General features: G+C 39.9%; 1 protein-coding gene across 1 annotated transcript in view; it reads left to right on the forward strand.

Moving 5' to 3' along the window:
• Positions 1-782: 782 nt before the first annotated feature.
• GABRP (gamma-aminobutyric acid type A receptor subunit pi) overlaps positions 783-22,110 on the forward strand; it is a gene marked incomplete at both ends in the record, with an annotated part of 29,327 nt that continues 7,999 nt past the window's right edge. The window contains 5 exons of the mRNA XM_081343703.1: positions 783-838; positions 7,260-7,375; positions 8,820-8,887; positions 17,129-17,346; positions 18,835-18,917. Coding sequence (XP_081199829.1) covers positions 783-838; positions 7,260-7,375; positions 8,820-8,887; positions 17,129-17,346; positions 18,835-18,917 — 541 coding nt within the window. The remainder of the gene's footprint in view (positions 839-7,259; positions 7,376-8,819; positions 8,888-17,128; positions 17,347-18,834; positions 18,918-22,110) is intronic.

Genomic DNA, 22,110 nt, shown 5'->3' on the forward strand with positions numbered 1-22,110 from the left:
GGGAAATGCAAATTATTAAGCTAGCACGTATCAAGCTGATACAGTCCTAAAAGGCATTTATAGAGAAAAAAAAATCCAAAATCTACAGAGGCAACATTTTGATAGGCCAAGCTGTATGAAATTAAAGGCAACTTTGGAGTTTTAAGAATGCTGCATCAGGCTCAGGCTGATAGTGGGGAATATATCCAAATGTGCTATGTCTATTAATAACTGGCACGATGGGGATCTTTCAGACATGCAAATTAGTATCATCCTGGGTAAGGTTATAATAAATGTGTCTAAGGTTGTGGGAGGAAGCAAGCAAATATATGTAAGCCACCGACCCATTCCTTTTAAAAATATAAATTCTAGCTGTTGAATTTAAAATTCTTTCTGTAGCATGAGGTATGCAGGCCTCTTAGCTGAAAGACAAAAAGAAGAAGAAGAAAGAAATCAGGTGAGATAGCCTTTGAGCAAAACTGGATATGATCTGAAGTGTTACTTTATATCTGTGTTTCTGAGCTTTGGCAACTTGAAAATGCGTGGACTTCAGCTCCCAGAATTCCCTAGCCAACGTGGTCCACAGATCTTAAAGCTGTCAAGATTGAGAAACACTGCTAAAAAAGAAATATCTAGTGTGGGAGTAGAATCTAACAATCTAAAAATCTTAGTTTTAGTAAGTTGATGTAATGGCCTCTTTTGCTACTGTAGGGTTTTGTTGGAAAATTAAATTTGTCGTTTCTCTGCTTTTCTTCACAGACTATAACTGAAGAATTATACCCAGCACCAAATAATCTTCACAAATGCACTGCAGTTATTATTTCTCCAGCCTGGTGTGGCTCTTTCTTCTGTGTCAAGGGTAAGTTGAGAAATACGTTCGGCGGAAGAGTATATTTATTCAGTTTATTCAGATTTATTCAGTTTATACTTTAATGCAAATCTTCCTAATCTTCAGTTCCTGAACATGAAATGAGACCTTTTGAAATTCACTTTATTCTGAATGTTGTGATTCACTTCTCCAATCAAAACATGCATCTAAAATAAATGAATAGAGAAAAGTAGGTATAAAAATTCATGGGGCAGTGAAATACACATAGAGAAATATATTATATTAGGGAAATTGCTGCTAAAATGTGCACGTTATGTCTGTACTATGAAAAATGAGCAGATTGATGCAAAAGCAGGACAGAGGGTTTAGCCTGAAAAAATAAGACGCTATGAGAAACTACAATTGGCACATTTCTTCATCTTTTACTACAGTTAATCCATTTTGAAATAGCTGGGGTTCGGGAGAAATGACCTAGTCATCAGTCATTTAGTCCAACCCTCAACCACTCTATGGATCAGCACCCTCCATGCCCCTCTGTCTCACACTGCCTCCCTCAGATCTTCCATGGTCATCCCGATGTCATCCTTTATAGTGGCCCCTTCCCCTTTTTCCGCTGATCACTCCTGCATGACTGACTTTTCGAGTGAGTCAGCTTGAATGACCCGACCAAAATATGACAGCCTCTGTTTGGCGATCTTGGCTTCAAGAGATATTTTTGGTGAGGTTCGGTCTAGGACTTTTTTCTTTTCTGTTATTTTTGCAATCCATGGGATGTGTAATAGTTGCCTCCAGTACCACAGTTCTACCCTTCTCCTTTCTGCCTTTTTCAGAGTGCAAGTTTCACAGCCATAAGTAGCAACTGGAAAAATTATTGTGTTGACTAATCTGCATTTGGTTGTGAGGCTGATGTCTTGTCTTTTTCAGATGTTATTCATGCCAGACATTGCAATTCTTCCAAGTGCCATACGCCTTGTGATATCAGGGATGCAGTCACCACTTCGGTTGATTTTAGAGCCCAGGATGATGACTTAGTATGAAATATATAATCCAAACAGTTTTTTGGGGCTGACATATGAGGAGTTTAAAATGTTTTAAGTCAGGTTTCCAGATTATAGAGATTATAGATTAGGATTCAGAAGCATTCCAGACTAAGAATAATGTGGAAAACTCTTTTTTCCCATGGGATATTTTTTTTTATTAATAGGAAGATAACAAACTAGTAAATCCCAGCTCAGGATGACCCAAAACAACTGTTTGTATCAGGGTGGAGGTATCAGCTCACCAGATGTTCCAGCAGCAGTAGCCAGCAGAACTAAAAATGAAATATTCTGGCAATTATAATTCTATACACACACACACACACACACACACACACACACACACACACACACACACACTCTTTGGAATATTATATCTCTAAAGGATGCGGATGATCCATTTGCTTATCAACTTCTCAAAACACCAATTTTTCAAAGAGCTTGGTGGCTTTTTGAATTAGATCTTTGTTTAACATGCAATGTATAATGCCAACTTGGAAAACGGCAATGGTACATTTCAGTGTGAGTTGAATATCAGGATCCTGGAAAAGCTAATGGCCACATACATACCTACTTCATTGTTCAGATTCTGTCTCCCATTTAACAGGCCTGTACAAGATGAGCTGAATTTTTTCTGCTTTTGCACATGGAAACTGACAGCCATCGCTCATGCAAACTCCAGATATGCAGACAAAGGGAGGCTGTAATTCTACAGTCACTTCCTTGTAGTAAATTTAGAGAAGCATACTTCTGAGTAGGCAGCATAGGATTGCCCAGTTCAAATTCATGCCATTTTCAGGCTGGAGTTCTTTCTATGCTTATTTACCTAGCAATACATTTCATGGAAGAATAAACTTTCTCAATGTGTATTGAATTTCATTTTTAGCTTATGATGTCACGGAATATTAATAAGGAGTTAGCACATAATGTTTGTCCACCGAGATACGCTAGTAGTCATTCTTTCTTTTAGATGGACACAAACATACATGATGTTACAGTTTGCAAAAGCCCCATTTTTTTTTCTCTAGAAGAGATCCAAGGTTCAAGTTCCACACTACCATATCCAGATGGCCGCTAGAGGGCAGAAAAGAGATAAAGTAATTCTAGGATGCCACTTAATGCTCAGGCCTATCTTTGCAACCCAAGCTTAGCAAGGGGCATAAACTTCATCTCACTCCATTGCACCACCACTACAATGGGAAAGTACAGGCCTGTAATTGTGAAATAGAAACAGCTATTTATTTTCTAAAGTTGCTAACTAGTATTTTACTGGTCTGACTACAGTTTCAGCTCTCTTCTGAGCAGGAAGTATAATCAGAAAAAAAGGTACCGGTAAATGTAATGTTCTGTGCTTATGATTTCCCTATTTTCTCTTAAGATGCAAACATCTTTCAAAGATGACTCCTTTGTATAGGCACTCCTGTTAATATTTTCTGTTGTTGTTGATGTGGTCTTCTCTACCAGGGTCAATTTTTTTTTACTTTGAGTGACTCTTTTAAAACCTCTGCTTTTCTAACTACTGTTCAGGGATAAGGGCTCTTCTTTGGAGGAAGGCACAGTTTGTTGGTGAACCAGCTTCTTAGTTACAAATATCTCAGTCATGCAAATTTTTTTAAAAAAAAAACTTTCAAAAGAAGACTGAATATTTCCCAGAAAAGAAAGAATTCTGGTGACTCTATAGCTTTCAATAGTCATGGAATATTGCCAATCGTTGTGTATGTTTGGGAACATAAATGAGCACAAGTGAATTTTGTGTGCTTCATCCCAGTCATGGGATTCACAGAGAGTAGAACCACTGAAATGACCGCTGTGAAACGGTACCTTATGTTAGGCATATATCTGAATAGTTGTTTCCATTTGAAAACACGGGAGGCATCATGCAAAAAGATCTGGACAGTTTCTTTGTCTAGCGTCCACCTAGGATTGTGTTTGTTGCCAATAAGAGCAGCTATTCTCGAGCAGCAAGAGAATCAAAATCCTCCTACATTCCCAATGAAAGTTTTTTTATTGTTCAGATCAAAGTGCTTCCACGTGGACTATGTCCCTGTTTCCTTAGAGATTAGAAGTAAGGCTGAAAGAAACTAATGGTTTATACTGGGGGCTGCAGTAGTTCATCTTTGGGTTCTGATTTATTATGAAATGTTTTTATGCTTGTTATCCATTTGGACACACACCATACCCTGTCCTAGGTATTTGTGGTTGTTGTTGCCAATACCTGAATTCTAACAAGCAGAGCCCTGGAAACTCTGGCAACTTGGACAATGGGGAGTCACTTATTCCATCCTTTTGATTGTTCTCTTAGTCCAGAGAAAGGTGCAAAGTGCTTGCCTGCTATTGTTTCCTGCCAGAATAAGTCCCTTCCCATACAATGGAAACAGTTATGGGTAGCCTTCACCACCTTTGGGATTATCTAAACAGTATGACTCTGGTAAAATAGAAGCAAAGAGTTCAGGAGGAGTAAAAAGTGCTGTCAGACTCTTGATTTTTTTTTACCACCATAGACTATCACAGTTCTTCCCATACAATATTGAGAACCAGTTTGGTTGTAGTGATTAAGGCACCAGGCTAGAAACCAGGAGACTGTAAGTTCTACTCCCACCTTAGGCACAAAAGCCAGCTGGGTCACTTTAGGCCAGTCCCTCTCTCTCAACCCTACGAAGGAGGCAATGACTAAGCACTTCTTAAACCTTGCCAATAAAACTATAGGGTCACTGATTTGGAAGCATACATACTACTCTTACAATGCAGAAGTAACAGGCTTCTCTCATTGTGGACAGCCTTTCCTATCCTACTCATCCACACCCACCCACATGAACATACACACATAGAAATATCCCATTTTCTACTCTGACTCTTCATCTCATAAAGGGCAAGCATCCTTTGGGTACTAATAGGTAAAGGTAAAGGTTCCCCCGCACATGCGTGCTAGTCGTTTCCAACTCTAGGGGCCGGTGCTCATCTCCGTTTCAAAGCCAAAGAGCCAGCGCTTGTCCGAGGACGTCTCCGTGGTCATGTGGCCGGCATGACTAGACGCCAAAGGCGCATGGAACGCTGTTACCTTCCCACCGTAGTGGTCCCTATTTTTCTACTTGCATTTTTACGTGCTTTCGAACTGCTAGGTTGGCAGAAGCTGGAACGAGTAACAGGCGCTCACTCTGCTACGCAGCACTCGGGATTCGACCCGCCAAACTGCCAACCATCTGATCGACAAGCTCAGCATCCTAACTCACTGAGCCACCACGTCCCTTTGGATACTAATATAAAAGTTATATTTCAGTCCAATGCTTTCTAGGCTTTGCTCCAAAAACTCCAAAAATTGGAAGAAGACTTATCTATTCCTACAATATTCCTATTATCATTTTTTAAAGAATCCCTGTTTCTACTTCCATATTCTTATTACCCAAGAGATGTATACCATGAGAGAAGGCAAGTAAATACATTTATCATCTAAATCAAGGTCCCCAACCTTTTGAGCACCAGGGACCGGTTCGGTGGAGAGAGGTTTTTCCACACAGAGGGGGTGTGGTTTCATGTACTGCCTGCATTCCGCAGATGGGGCTTTGCTTGTTTGCACAGACCGGTTTCTGGCATGCCGCAGCCTGGTGCCGGTCGACGGACCAGGGGTTGGGGGACCCTGATCTAAATACTAGATGAGTGTTTCTGGTCAGAAAGCTACCAAATTCTGTCATAGCTTTGTTTCCTATGCCATCCTTCTGGTAAACTCGCAAGATTTGTTTTTCTTGCCATGCACTTGTATACATAATCTGAGCTAGACTGTATTGTTTCTCTGTGTCATATAATATATGTAGGTATATGCATAATTCTGTATTTATTTATTTTTGTTATATTTATGTAATCTATATTGGAGGTGGTGACCCTGTATGCAATGAAATTTAATTTTAATATATGTTGATTAGTGTACATTCAAAGTGATAATAAAGCTTTGTTGTTGTTGTTGTTGTTGTTATTATTATTATTATTATTATTATTATTATTATTATTATTATTATTATTATTATTATTATTATTTCCCCTCCTCCTCCTCATGTTGAAAATGAATTTCCACTTGGGGATTGTTTTTTGATGGCAGATGAGCACTGTTATGCATTCCAGGCCAAACTCCAGCAAAAGGGAGGCGTTCAACAATAACTCTTGCTTGGTTGGGATAACTAATCCATGTCCTCATAAAGGGCTTTTGAAGTTCTTTGTTGTGTTGCATTATCCACTGACTTAGCCATTATTTTTATCCTGGTGGAGCCAGAAAGGAAGCTGTATCTCCCAGTGCAGACACAATGGCTTGATGTTCCAAGCTCAAAAGAACTCAGTATTAATATTTTGTCTGTATTAATAAAGTATTAATATTCTTCTCACAAAAAGGACACTGAGCCATGAATTCCCTAAATTTTCATAATTAATTATTCCAAAGAAGTGACACCTGGAACCTCTCCTCTAATTAATCCTATCTTTGCTGTTACTTTTGCTCTGCTTATATAGCCTTCATTCCTGCTTTCATTGCTCCTTCTGTTGCAATTATCACCTCCCATCCCGTTTTGTTTATCTCCTTTTCAAGTGGTCCTACCTAATGTATTCTGATGAGTCAATATCAATTACTGTAACTTAATCCGTTAAGTGGGCAATCCTAATCTGTCAGGATCACAGTTAAATGCTTTTTCTTCCTTCCCTAAACATTATTAAAAAAGGGGAGCTCTTTTTATTTCAATACACATTTTCATAAAGCAGCCCCTTTTTAGTCTGCAAAATACTTAAGGAATATTATTTAAATTTTGCAGAGTCCATATATGACTGCCTTTGATCATAGACTGCTTTGTTTCTGATATTGTTAAATAACGTATTTTGTTAAGTTTGTCCCATTTTTTCTTCTACCATCATTACTAATTTGGTGATCAATTATTTTAATATTGTTGAGGGCTAATGTAACATATTGGACTCTCTTTTAGAGAACAGTGGATAAATGCTGTTATGTACTGGGCTCATAATACCACGTGGGTTGCTGGAGCAGCTAACAGCTCTCCAGCAACCCAGACTACAAGTCTCCAACGCCACAATTGGCTATCCCTAGGCGGCAATGGTTGCTTCAAACCTATTGGCTGCTGCCTAGGGGCTAGACTATATATTGCAGCTAGTTGCAGCCATTTGCTCAGTACAATTCTGCACGAAATAAAATATGAGTTTCCCTGTACTCAGTTACCTCGTCTTCTTTCCTGCGCCAAAGAACCCGTTATTTAACAAATGCTGCAAATTTATATTTGGTACTTGATATCAGGTGAGAAGCAGGATTAAAATTTCATAGCTAAGTCAAGTAAAATAATCTTTATTTGGTTAATGGCCAGGACAAACAATTTTATGGCAGATAAGCTATGCTACTACTATACTATTTTTTTTTCCTTTTTCAGAAAGTTTATTTTGTGTCAAAAAGTTCACAGCACTGACTATCGAGTTACATCCTACCTTCCTGGATTTGGGAACCTCACTAAGGGATATAACAAATATCTCCGGCCAAATTTTGGTGGTATGTTATTTCTGTGATTCAGTCAAACAAAGCAATCATTTGTCTTTGGAGAGAGAAATTATTTTCTTGCTTTGCTACAGAAGAATAACTTTAATATTAGACTTTTGGGTGTGATTTGTTCCTACCGTAGCTGGACTATTATTCCTTGTCCATCTCTGTGCCATATGATTCATTTCAACAACTCAAGTCTCAATTCTAATTTAAACTCAAGTTAAAACCTGGAAAAGTTCTTGAAGTGAATGTCTCTATTGGCAAAAAGATTTTGATTCATGCAGTCTAAATGCTTAGATCACATCTCCACTAAAAAGTTATTTGAACTGATTTGCAAACCTGGTGCTCTCAAATTGTTCGGACATCAAGTGTCATAATTTCCAGCCCATAGCTGGATAGCACCAGAGTGGAGAACTGGGCTATGATGGGGGAGCGTCAGCACTTTTGTTCAATCACATAGTATGGGCAGGCTGGGTGAAGTTTTTATCTTCCATAATCCTGACAATTTTTCTTAATGTGCATGTATAACCAAATTATGTATTGTTTGGATTCAGTGGTTAAAAAACAACAACATTAAGTCTGTTCCATTTGTCTTTAAATGGATACAGGATGAAGAATCAACAATTTTGAGCAGAAGTCTTATTAACAAGTGCTCTTTAGGTGTGGGAAGAACTGTAACTTTGCCTGACATTTAAAACAGGGCTCAATTCAGTCACCAATTCTCATTTCATTTCCCCAACTCTCAACTGTGGAGTTAGAAACATATGTTTCTATAATGTTCTGTTATTTTTTCATGAAAATATGGCTTTTATCCATTAATTAGGGACATATGCCTTTGGTTAATGTAAAGGTTCCCCCGCACATGCGTGCTAGTCGTTTCCGACTCTAGGGGCCGGTGCTCATCTCCGTTTCAAAGCCGAAGAGCCAGCGCTTGTCCGAGGACATCTCCGTGGTCATGTGGCCGGCATGACTAGACGCCAAAGGCGCACGAAACGCTGTTACCTTCCCATCGTAGTGGTCCCTATTTTTCTACTTGCATTTTTACGTGCTTTCGAACTGCTAGGTTGGCAGAAGCTGGGACGAGTAACAGGCGCTCACTCTGTTACGTGGCACTCGGGATTCGACCCGCCAAACTGCCAACCTTCTGATCGACAAGCTCAGCGTCCTAACCCACTGAGCCACTGCGTCCCTTTGGTTAATGTAAAGAACCATATATTGATCTTCTGAGCTGCAGGGGATTATGATGGAAAATGAAATAATGGATATGATTTGGGTTATCTAAGGAATGTCTATGTGCTAGGATGCTGCTTTTGGACTCCTTCATTGTACTTCTTGTTCCCTGAAATCAGTGTCTGTTATTAGAGATGTGTGAGAAAAATCTGCTGGGTTTCTATGCAGACAACAAGAAATATCATTTTGCTATTATAATGGAACTTTTTTCCCCATTTCCTAGGAAAACCTGTGACAATAGCAATGACCCTTGATGTTGCTAGTATTTCCAGCATTTCAGAAAGTGATATGGTAAGCAAATAATCCCTGCTGTGCATATAAGGAAATAGAACTGCATAGTTTACTACTGCAGCTTTGAGAATACGAAGTCCCTTAGACTGCTAATATTTTGCAATCCAGATTGACCCAGAATTAAGTTCCATCACTCTCTAGTAAGTGTACTTAGCACTGAAGAAGTACAGTTTGAAAGTAATTTCATGGCTTTAATAACATTATTTTAATTCCCTCATTTTTTAAAAATAACATTGGGCATTTATATAAGTGGCAGAGAGAGCATTTAAGTGAAGTGGATTTTGTTTCACATTCTGCATTTGAGGATCACGCTTCATTCTATCAGGAACTTTTTTTAAAAAAAATATTTTATTAATTTTCTATTATTACAATTCATTAGTGCTTAATGAACAACTTGTTGTCTGGGTTAATTTTTGCTTAGTAATAATAGAAGTTAAGTTCTTACTCTCTGTCTATCTCATTTTTTCAACCATTGATAAAATAAGTTCCATGTCTGAAAATATTCTGTCTCTTCTTTTTCTTTGATTCTCAATGTAAGTCTATCCATTTCAGCACAGCCCAGTATTTTCTTGATTATCTCTTCATCCAATGGTATTTTTTTCATTTTTCCAGTGCTGGGCAAATACAATCCTTGCTGCTATTAATAATGTAATGTTAAATATACACTTTGTTTATCAAATTTTTCTGGAATTATACCTAATAAAAAAGTTCAGGTTTAAAATCTATGTGTTTCCCTAACATCTTATGTATGTATTTTTGCCCAAAGGATTTTTGCTTTAACACATGTCCAGCATGTCTACCACAGGTGATAATATGTACCAGGATTTTGATTACATTTCCAGCATTTACTAGACACATTTTTAAACATTTTGGCTAATCTGACAGGTGGAAGATGCCATCTATAAAACATTTTATATAAGTTTTCTTTATACGAAGTTGCCGTTGTCAATTTATAGTTTCTTTCCCAAAGATTTTGCCATTTCTCTAATTCTATATTGTATCCAAAAAAATTTGCCCATATTATCATTGTTTCTTTCACTTGTTTGTCTTCCATTTTCAAATTCAATAAGAAGTTATACAATTTCTTAATCAGTATTTCATCAGAAGTCAACAACACCAGACTTCCAGTTTGCCACTGCGGCACCTGCAGATGCAGGAAGGCGAGCTCTGTGTTCCGCACCCGAATTCATCCCACTGGGGGACCCTGGAAAGGGTTGAAAGTCGCCCTGTAGGGGCGACGAGCAAGGAAGGGACCCCTGTGTGATCGCAGGAGGGTGGAAACTCTTCCGCTTGATCCAGGGCAGCTCTCCAAACCAGCGGAGGAAAGACCAGCCATAGCAATATGGCTCGTCACTAAGCTGCTGACAGCCAAAATAAAAATTACTACCAAGCACATTTAAAACAATGTGGATGAAACTGGGTGAGATCTGATCTTCTCTTTAAGTCTTTAAATATCTTTTCCTATAAAAGCTGCCCAAAGTACTTTTCCCCCTGTGAGGAGAAAGGGAAGGGAATTTCTTCCCCACCCTCTAAGAACAGTGGCGACTAACTACCCAGGAGAAACAGAGCAACGATTAAATGCAAATAGATAAGATGTGTATTTAGAATATTAGATTTTGTTATGAAAAGGGAAAAAGGAAGAAGTTGAGATAAGGGAAACTTTGGTTACCTACAGCTTGGAAATTATAAATACCAAATGTTAATTTGAATATTGATGGGAAATTAAAGCTTGGGAAAAAAGTAATAACAAGACATTGATTGTATATAAGGATTGAATGTAAACACAAGATATGTATAAACTAAAAATTATTTAAAATTTAACAAAGATGGTTTTACTTAGTTGATAATAATAAGAACTATACTAGCTTAATATGCGATAGTAGATATTAAGGGAAAAAGAGAGGAAATATCTGATGTTGTAACTTGAGATTTGTACTAAGGATTTATGTATGTTATTGAATTATTGACTACCCAGCCACCATGTTGCTTTATAAATGTTTAATCGTAAAATTAGAAAACTAATAAAATATTAGAAGTCAACAACATATGATCAAACATTGTCTGGTCATTATAAAAATTTATATTTTAACATCTTTATCATACCTCGATTGCATTTGCAGTTGAGATCACCATGATAAGTCAATACCCTGATCTTCTAACTCTTGTTTAGATTTTAATTTCCCATCTGTATTCAAAATATCCTTATATGTTAGAATTTTCTAAAATTTAACTAAGTTTGGGTGAACAAATGCTTCCATTGTTGATAGCCACCCTGGGATTTTCATATAGATTTTAGTTTTATCTTTTCCCATACAAATAATAATGCATTTCTTATGTAATGGTTTTGGAAATATCTATGGATTTTATTCTTTTCATACCATAAAAATGCATGCCATCCAAATTCCAAGTCATGTCCTTCTAAATATAGCAACCTTTTGTTTCTAAGGGATATCCATTCTTTTAACTGTTAGAGCATGTGCGTGGTAGTATAAGACCCAATCTGGTAGTACAAATCCTCCATTTTCTTTAGCTTCTTGTAGCATTTTCAGTTTAATTCTGGCTTTCCTTCCTTGCCAAATAAATTTCAAGGTCATTTATATAAGTGGTAGAGAGATCATTTAAGTGAAGTGGATTTTACTTCATGTTCTGGATTTGAGGATCATACTTCATTCTATCATGAGGGACATTTTGTCCACACCTCAGGGGAATTGGTACAAATTCAGAGTGGACATTGGGAGTGTGATGTAACAGGTCAGGCAAAACAGTTCACTAAAATCTCTCAAAGGTCTGAAGAACTGCTACTGATTATGCATGAGATTTTATTTTTAAAATTTCATAATACAGGAACAATGGGATATCAATGTTGCTTTAGGGCTCATTCAAACCCTTCCAGCTGTATCTTGATGACAATTCACTAGCCATTCTTGACAGACATATCTTCATCTCCTATGTCTTATCCCTAACCCACAGCTGAAGCCCCTTGGCTTTCTCTTTAACTAATTCAGTCTTATAGTGTTGTCTTCTCTCTTTTTCTAGTATAAACCTTGCCACATTCATTACTGTGTGTTTAGTAATAACCAGGGGGCTGCTTATACTGTGGTTGGCATCTTTTTGGCTCTACTGAGCTGTTACAGGGAGTCTCCCACCCCTCTCTGACTGTTTTAATTTTGGCAGCGGACGCAACAGCCACTAAGCACCCATAGTGAAGCACAGGTTTAATTTAATTTAATTTAATTTAATAATATTTATATACCGCCCTTCTCCCTGAGGACTCAGGGCGGTTCACAGGGCAGAATAAAATACTAAATACAAACGTTAAAACAAGATTAAATAATTGCCCATATTAAAACAGTTGGAATCAAGTTCTAAAACACCAAGTTAAAATTAAAACACAAGACTAAAAACCCCACCAATCCCCATCAGGCTAGGCCGGCTTGAACAAACAGAAACGTCTTGAGATCGCGACGAAAGGAGCGAAGATCGGGCGCCATCCGGAGCTCTACCGGTAGCTGATTCCACAGCTCCGGAGCGCCCACAGAGAAGGATCTCCCCCTGGGGACCACCAATCGACATTCTCTGATCGGTGGCACCCTGAGGAGGCCCTCTCTGTGGGAACGCACAGGGCGCAGGGAGCTTGATGCCGGCAGCAGATGTTCCCTAAGGTACTCCGGCCCCATGCCATGAAGGGCTTTAAACACTGTTACCAGTACCTTGAATCTCACCCGGAAGACAACTGGCAACCAATGCAGCTCACGGAGCAGCGGTGTAACGTGGGAGTATCGGGAGACTCCCAACACAACTCTCGCGGCTGCATTCTGTACCAGTTGGAGCTTCCGGGTGGTCCTCAAGGGCAGCCCCATGTAGAGAGCATTGCAGTAGTCTAGACGAGAGGACACGAGCGCATGAGTGACCGTGCACAAATCATCCCGGCTAAGATAGGGCCGCAACTGGCGCACCAGGCGAACCTGGGCGAAGGCCCCCCTAGTCACAGCTCCTATATGGTCTTCCAGGGTGAGCCGTGAATCTAGGAGGACTCCCAAGTTGCGAGCCCTATCTACGGGGGGTAATAGTTCACCCCCCATAGCCAAAGGTGGAACATCCGAATAAACCCGGGATGAAGGTATGCAGAGCCACTCAGTCTTGTCGGGGTTGAGCTGGAGTCTGTTCCTCCCCATCCAGACCCGAACCGCCTCCAGGCACCGGGACATCACGTTGAGGGCATCACTGGGGTGGTTTGGGGTCGAAAGGAAAAGTTGGGTATCATCAGCGTACTGATGATACCCAACTCCAAAGCCACGAATGATCTCACCCAGCGGTTTCATGTAGATGTTGAACAGGAGAGGCGAGAGGACCGACCCCTGAGGAACTCCACAAATGAGAGACCTCGCGGTCGACCTCTGCCCTCCTGCCAACACCGACTGCGAACGTCCCCGGAGATAGGAGGAGAACCACTGTAAAACTGTGCCTCCCACTCCCAATCCCCTGAGACGCCGCAGCAAGATACCATGGTCGATGGTATCGAAAGCCGCCGAGAGGTCTAATAGGACTAGAACAGAGGAATATCCCCTGTCCCGAGCCCTCCAGAGATCATTCACCAGCGCGACCAATGCCGTCTCCGTGCTGTGCCCGGGCCTGAAACCCGATTGGTACGGGTCTAGATAATCCGCTTCATCCAGGGCCAGAGGGAGCTGATGCGCCACCACACTCTCAACAACCTTCGCAAGAAAGCGAAGGTTGGAGACAGGACGAAAGTTGTTTAATACAGCTGGGTCCAAGGCAGGCTTCTTGAGGAGAGGCCTCACCACCGCCTCTTTCAAGACGGCGGGGAAGCAACCCTCACTCAGAGAAGCCGATATAACTGCCTGGAACCAGCTGCGTGTCCTCTCCCGGGCTGCATAGACCAGCCAGGAAGGGCACGGGTCCAATAAACACGTGGTGGTGCTCAGCCTCCCCATGATCCTGTCCACTTCCTCCGGAGTCACAGAATCAAACTCCTCCCAGATGATATCGACAAGACCGCCAGTGTCCTGATCGTCAGACTCTGCCCAGTCAGAGTCCAGACCGGTCCGAATCCGAGCGATTTTGTCCGACAGATGTTGGTTAAACTCCTCGGCACGACCCTGCAAGGGATCCTCCCTCACCTCCTGATTTAGGAGGGAGCGAGTCACCCTAAACAGGGCGGCCGGGCGATTATCTGCGGACGCGATAAGGGTGGCGAAGTGGTTAGACCTCGCCTCCCTTATCGCAGCGAGATAAGACCTAATGTAGGCTCTTAGTCGCAATCGGTCGGATTCGGATCGGCTGGACCTCCAACCGCTCTCTAGGCCCCGTCTCCGACGCTTCATCTCCCGAAGCTCCGCAGAGAACCATGGAGCTCGACGGGATCTGCACCGGGTCAGGGGCCGCAGGGGTACAACTCGGTCAAGAGCCTCAGTGGCCATCCTTTCCCAGGCTTCCACTAAGGCATCTGCCGAGCTGTGAGCAAGGGAGGCAGGTGGGGACCCCAGCGCTGCCTGGAACCTCTGGGGATCCATTAAGCGTCTGGGGCGGTACCATTTAATTGGTTCCAAGCACCCACGGCGGGGGGTGGCAAAACGGAAGACCAGCCGCAGGAGATGATGATCGGTCCATGACAGGGGCATAATAATTGGGGAGCCCCCACCAAGATCATCTAACCACCGTCCAGATAAAAAAACTAGGTCAAGGGTGTGGCCTCCCTCATGAGTCGGTCCCGAAATTACTTGCGTCAGGTCCATGGCCGTCATGGAAGCCATGAACTCCCGAGCCAACTCAGATGATCCTCCCAGCGATGGTAGATTGAAGTCCCCCAAAACTATTTGGGCACTTTATTTACACAAAGAGATCAGTCATGGGGTGGGTGGGAGTTGCACCATCTGATCTGTGAATGGGAGCTTCCTGGGGAAAAAAAAGAGATTCCCACCTATTCACAGATTTTTTTTTATCTCTCTCAACCCTCCCTCCCTTTCCTCCATGACAGCAAGGTGATTGGAAAATGTACCAATCACTTTCCTTAACTTCTGAACTGTAACACTGTTTGAAAGGAAAAATAGAAAATGGCTGTGAGGACTAGAGCCAAATAAAGATATTTTATTTCTTTATTGCTGCTGAATGGACCAAATGAAGAGGTCTCCTTAGAAGAGGTGCTTTCCCTGCTTCCTTGGCCTGGGGGATATAGGTTTTTCTACTCTTTTTCTGCATAACACTTGTTTAGTCATAGACCAATTTATTATATTCAATCAATCAAGAAAACCTCATCCATGGAAGCGTTATATTGTTTAGTGAAAATCCTAATTGAGACATGTCATGTGTATCTAAATGCCCCAGCATTTAGACTCAGGAAGGAAAGATTTCCCCCCAACCTCCATAAGTCTGTTTCATGGGAATATCTCAGAGTTATCTTTGATCCTACTACATCTATGTTTGTTTATGATGATGCTGTTATTGTCACTAACAATAACAGCATCTTATCTTTATTTCGTTGCTAATTTGTTTATGATTTAGTTTGGGGAGTACGACATCCAGAATGGTACCAAACAGTTCCATGAAACAAAATGGCTGACACTTTCAGATTTGAAATGTTGGAGGTATCATCTTAAAGTAAAACACTCTGGAGATGAGGGTGACATATACATTGGAAAAATCCAAAGCCAATAGCCTTGCCTTTAAAACACCACATTTTTCAGCCTAAAGACAGTGCCAGGTAGAAAGTTGTGATCTAATGAGGTTTTGAACCTACAGGAAACATTAGATAGCTTGACATAATCTTTCATGAAGCTAACTTTTCTGATACATTAGAGCTATTAATCAACAAATGATTTCTGCATCCACTAGTGATTCTTATTGTATATCATGTGTATTGTCCAGGTCTCACATAGAACATTATATAGATGTATTCTAGATCTAGATAAATAATTGAAGTATAAATGACTCAGGGGATTTCACCTTCATTGCAGGGATTAATAATTCACTGCACTGAAATGCATAACAGTGAATTATCTCAGTCATTTAGGTAAACAGGTTTTCTTCCTCACAGCACGAAGATAAAATCTGGAAGTCCACAGTGTGTCTTTGGTAGTTAAGAGTTACATGCTGAATGCTTTTTCTTTATGCAAACATGCATACAACTATATGTGTGCACGTGTGTGTGTGTGTGTATTTTATTGATATTTTAAAATTATAATTGATTTTTTTTCTCAAAATCATTAAAATTAATAGTGGTTATTTACAGGTTTATGTATAAATATTCATGATGCCTAATAATCTACCATTTTAGTTTTATAGTTTTATTCATGTTTTGTGGTACTTAGTACTGTATGCAATTTTGGTTTATGACCATAGATAAATATTATCTTTATATAAAATATTATTTTTGTATAAAATCTGTACAAAAACAATTGTACAGAGAAGGAAACTATTTAAGGAAAAAAAACTAAACAAGACCATATGTAAACAAAGAAAAACCAAAGAAAACAAAAGGAGATTAACTAAAAGAAAATCTAATAATAAAAATACAAAAAAATTCACATTTTAAATTGTCATAGGTGTTCTACAATTTTAAAGTCTTAATGCATACAAAATAATCCACACACACCATTAAAATTTCATTTTCAAATAATAAATTGAGCCTAGATCATAAACCTGTAAAACAACCTACTGATTTTTTTCAGCCAGTACTGAAGTAAAATAAAACTTGATATTTGAATGCTTCATATTTGACTTGACACATGACGACCTAAAAATGTAGACAGACAAAAAGATTCATCCACACCCAGATTGTATCTGCCTCAAAGGTATGAATTTAAACAATGTTGGGTAGTTATGCAATGGTATTTATGGCCTGGAACAGTACATAAATAGCCCTTTCATTAGAGTTTTTTTTTTAAAACAGAGTCTGGATAATTATCTATAAGGTCTCTTGCTGTTGATTCCAATAGAGTGCAAGCAGTTGGACTGGGTGACCTCTTATGCCCCTTCCAACTCTATGGTCTTATAGACAAAAAGAAAAAAGAAAGAATATAGAGCAATTTGAGAACTACATAGCTCAGCATGGGTACCTATAAATAGTGCTTATTAAGACAAGGGACAGAATTTGTTAAATGTTTAATGTTAATTCTGGAGAAAATGATGGAACCATTTCTTGCTGAAAGACCTTGCCTAGTAAATTTTATTCAAATTACAAAAATCACAGTCTTGATTCTCCTGATTCACTATCCTTCCTAGGACTATACTGCAACAATATATTTGCGGCAACGCTGGACCGATCCCCGTCTGGTTTTTCGGGGAAACGGAAGTTTTACTCTGGACGCCCGGCTGGTGAAATACCTATGGGTACCTGACACATATATTGTGGAGTCAAAAAGATCTTTCTTACATGAAGTTACAGTAGAGAATCGGCTTATAAGGTTGTTCTCCAATGGGACTGTCTTATATGCTTTGCGGTAAGTCTTGCTTGCCTTCTGATGCACCAGTTCTGCACAAGGGTCTATAAACAGATGCTTAGTCCAGTAAGATGAAGTTATAGTTGGAGAACGGATGGGCTGGTTGGAAACGTGTGGCTGAACTAACTTTGAAAGGGGTTAACCTTCCCCTAAAGGATCATGTTTGACGCTCCATCAATGTTCTTTTGCATAGAGTGCTTGTAACAGCTTGGGTTGGCTAGGTCCTACCTGGGTAAAAATAGCTTGATTTCCACAATCTTACATCTTCTCATCTAGATTACTGCAGTCAATACTAGTGATGGGAAACTCCTAACTTGGTTCTGCTAATGTGTCATACTCATCCACCCACCCCTAAATAAAAAAGAAGCAATTCATATTCATTTTTATATAAAAATATAGTCTAACCGTATGCATGATCTCCAGGATCTATTGTGTGGCACTTATGTGGAAGCTGCACTAGAGCACACCCCATTCTTGCACAAAGTCAGCAGTTTGTGTCTAATGTTCTAATATCTTGGGTCCTCTTATTTTTGTAAGTGAAGCTATCTAGATGCATGATAACCATCAAAGGAAAGTCTCAAAGATGCTTTTTTTCCAAAAGGCAACTGGACTCTTGATTCTTTTTCCCCAAAAAACATTGCGCTTCTCATAAAAGTGGTTTCTTCAGCTCTAAGTTAGAACTGAAGAAGATGCTTGGATGAGAAATGAAACATTTTCAAAGGAAAAAACCAAGAAAGTCCAATTTTGGAAAAAGCACTTTTGGGACTACTATGACATGGAAGATTGAGAATCTCCATAGAGATCAAAGGAAAGTGTAACTTGCAGTTACAATAAGTATTAACAGTTGCTTAATCTTCAAAGCAGAAACATTGCCATCTATGGACTGCTATGAAGAATACAGATGCCCCATAATCAACAGAAGTCAAAAGGCATGATGAAAATTCTTTAATTTCAGAACATATAGACAGATATAACCATAGTTTCAATTGGGAAAATGTGACAATCTTAGAGCAGGCCAAATCCAAAAATGCCAGGGAATTTCCAGAAGCCTGGCACTCTGACAAATCAGCCATCAATAGACACATAGACATTAACAACATCTATAGACTATGCAAAAGAGACAACCAGCCCAAAAGGGAACAAAAAGACTCCAGCAACTCCCCAACAGTAATCAGCACTCAAATCAGCATAGATTAACTCCAAGGTCACCTTCAGACTAACAACCAAGTAAGCAATACCCCAATCAAGAAACTGCCAAAGAGCCATTAGTAAACAGCCCAAAGAATCCTTAAGTCTGCTCCCATCCACCCAGACAGGCAAGACACCAGAATATAAAACGACAGCAAACAGCACCCCTTACTAGCCTGATGATGTTACCTAGTTTGGGCAATGAAACGTTTGCAAGAAAACAAGCAAGCTCAGAGGGCACCAAGGACATTCCCCCCCACCACAATAATAAATATCCAGGTGGCTTCTCTCTTTTTGCAGAATCACCACCACTGTTGCATGTAACATGGATCTTTCCAAATATCCACTGGATACACAGACCTGTAAGCTGCAGATGGAAAGCTGTAAGTATCTCATTCTAGAGGAAAGTGAAGATTTTTTTCTTCTGTCTGGTCTGAGTTGTTAACCCATAATTAGATTACCAATTTGAACATCTCATTTGTATTTTTGACTGTAAAGGTTTCCACTTATCCTTTTAATTATGGAATTATTTAAAGATTTTTCACTTCATTCTAATGTTACAGAAAAGCATGGAAAGAGCCGTGCCATATTCAACTAGACGGGCCAACACCTTGACTTTACACCAATCTCTATGCATTCAGCTTTTATGAATGGGCTGGTTATGTGCTGGAAAACTTTGCTGACATCTACCTAAAAATAAGCTAAATTGGGGGCAAGTGTTCTTTTGTTTTGCATCATTCCATATTTTTCAGCTTCTTACGGTCTTGGAAGCCTCTTTCAGGAAATGTGACAGATATGGCAATAGACTTCCATCCTCAGAGTAACATTTCTTGACTTTGGATGAGGGCATTCAATAGTCTTTTACTATCATTGTTAAAGTTTTACAAAACACGGCCCTGTAATAGTTCTCCCCTGTTCAGAGCTACTATTATGGGAGCAAGTTCTCTAGAATTGCCACCACAGCATTTTGGGGTATAATGAAGAGCATTGATTGATGCTGAAAATTAAAAAAGCTTCTGCTTCTATAATATACTGGTTTGAAAGATGACTTCCATTTCAGTCAAGTAATCCTCATGTGGTCAGTATCAATGTAACACTCATGACCCATTGCAGGATCTGCAATTGAAACAAAACAGCAAGTAAGGAACTAAGGAAATGTCTTAAGGAATTCAAATGTAATGAAGGAAATTTTGTCGTTCCACATAAAAATAACTCAACAATTGTTAAGATACAGGAAGATTAGGCAAGTAAAGCAACAACCATTCTTGGAGGGGCTCCAAATCACCATGTCTACTTATCAATTGGCCTCTTACTATGATATAGTTAATCAGTAGATTAGTTAGGGTTCAGCAAAGACAGTAATTTGGACCTGTGACTTCAGAGGCAGATTGGGACATTTCTGTGAGCTATGACCCAGATAAGATACAGGATAAATCTATTCCTTGTAAATCTTTCTAAAACTGATTTAATTTCCTTTGGGATGAAATATAAGTGGACCAAATATCCAGATTCAGAGCATTTGTTGTACTTTAACTATACTGACTGACCCTTATTGACAGAAGTGGTACATAGTGTGTGTCAGAGCTAGATTAGAACTTCTAGTCATCGGAACACTGCCTAGCATCGATCTAAAGTCTTCTCATGACTTGGGGAGTTTTGAAGTCCTTTGAGCTTGTTGATCAGAAGGTCGGCAGTTTGGTGGGTCAAATCTCGAGTGCCGCGTAACAGAGTGAGCGCCTGTTACTCGTCCCAGCTTCTGCCAACCTAGCAGTTCGAAAGCACGTATAAATGCAAGTAGAAAAATAGGGACCACTACAGTGGGAAGGTAACAGCATTCCATGCGCCTTTGGCGTCTAGTCATGCTGGCCACATGACCATGGAGACGTCCTCGGACAAGCGCTGGCTCTTCGGCTTTGAAACGGAGATGAGCACCGGCCCCTAGAGTCGGAAACGACTAGCACGCATGTGCGGGGGAACCTTTACCTTTACCTTATTTCACTTTAGTACGTCACTTTTTAAAAATCTGAACAAGGAAGATGGAACAAAATCTTGTCAACTTTTACTTTAACCTGAGAAATTACAAACTTGCTGCATGTGCAAGAACATTTCCTTAGTAGCTAGCTAGCTAGCTGAGAGTGAGAGTATCTTAGGAAATAGCAATAGCACTTAGACTTATATACTGCTTCACAGTATTTTACAGCCCTCTCTAAGGGGTTTATAGAGTCAGCCTATTTCCCCCAACAATCTGGATCTTCATTTTACCGATCTCGGAAGGATGGAAGGCTGAGTCAACACTGAGCTCTGTCAGGATTGAACTCCTGGCAGTCAGCAGAGTTAGCCTGCAATGCAGCATTCTAACCACTGCACCACCATGGCTCTTAATCAGCTCAATCATAATCCAGAAAAAATACACAAGTGACTATTAAATTGACATTATCTGACAGATTTTCTGCCACTGGGCTGAGTCTGAAATTGTATTACTTGCAATATTACAGTATTAGGCCACAAATTTTGCTCCAGAGGAGGCCAATGATCCTGATCCCCATTCTTCTGTTGGTCTAGATGTATTATTTATACCATTTTTGATAACAACAACGTTACAGCTAAATTTAAGCAGCGTTGCTTGAACATCATCTGTCTGTCTATCTATCTATCTATCTATCTATCTATCTATCTATCTATCTATCTATCTATCTATCTATCTATCTATCTATCATCTAGCTAGCTAGTTACTTTTTAACCACCCATCTGCCTCACACAAGGGCCCTGGGCAGTGAATAAAGATCATTCTGATCCTTAGTAGCTTTACTTGTTACATGCCACATTTTCACCTAAGGGATTTATAGCACATTTCATCCAAGTAGCATGGTTTTCCAACTGTGTTAGCACTTTGTGACTTTGCCACTAATTTTTCATCTTTAAATATGTCCCAAAGAGGTGGCATTTTCATCTCTTATGTTGCATCTATTACAGCCTTTTGCATATGGAGCGGAAGTACTTTTTCATCCTCTTATTAATTGATAATATATACCCACCTCAACTGTTATGTATGCAGGCACCTGCATAGTAACAGCCGCCAGGGGGCGTTGGCCTGAACGGTTTTCGGCGGGAAACCCAGTTTCGGTGGGAAACCTAGGGCCAACCCCATTGGCTGTCCGCTTACCTGGCCGGGTATTTAAGAAGGCCAGATAACCCTCAGTCCCCAGTTCACTACCCCCTTCCAATAAAGAGCTGAACTCACACACTGGCTGGCATCTCTTTCTTGCGTCGGACCCACTACACAATATCAACTGCTTCTATTTCCTTTCTGACATTTTCTCAATGCTTCCTGCTTGGACACACACATGAAGCCTCAAGAACTTGAAGACTTTTCTCTTTCTTCTTCTCTGTAACATGTTCAATAATTACTTAAATCTCATTATATGAGGGCCAATTTTTAGTTCCCAGCTACTAGACTGAAGTTCCAATGGAAGTCACTATTATTTTCACATTAAAATCCTATTAGTTTGCATGATTAATTTTATTTACAATGCAGAAAACTAAAACAGTAATGACTAATTTTCTTTTTAATATGTA

Source organism: Vipera berus (assembly GCF_964194415.1).
Source record: "Vipera berus genome assembly, chromosome: 1".
Lineage (NCBI taxonomy): Eukaryota > Metazoa > Chordata > Lepidosauria > Squamata > Viperidae > Vipera > Vipera berus.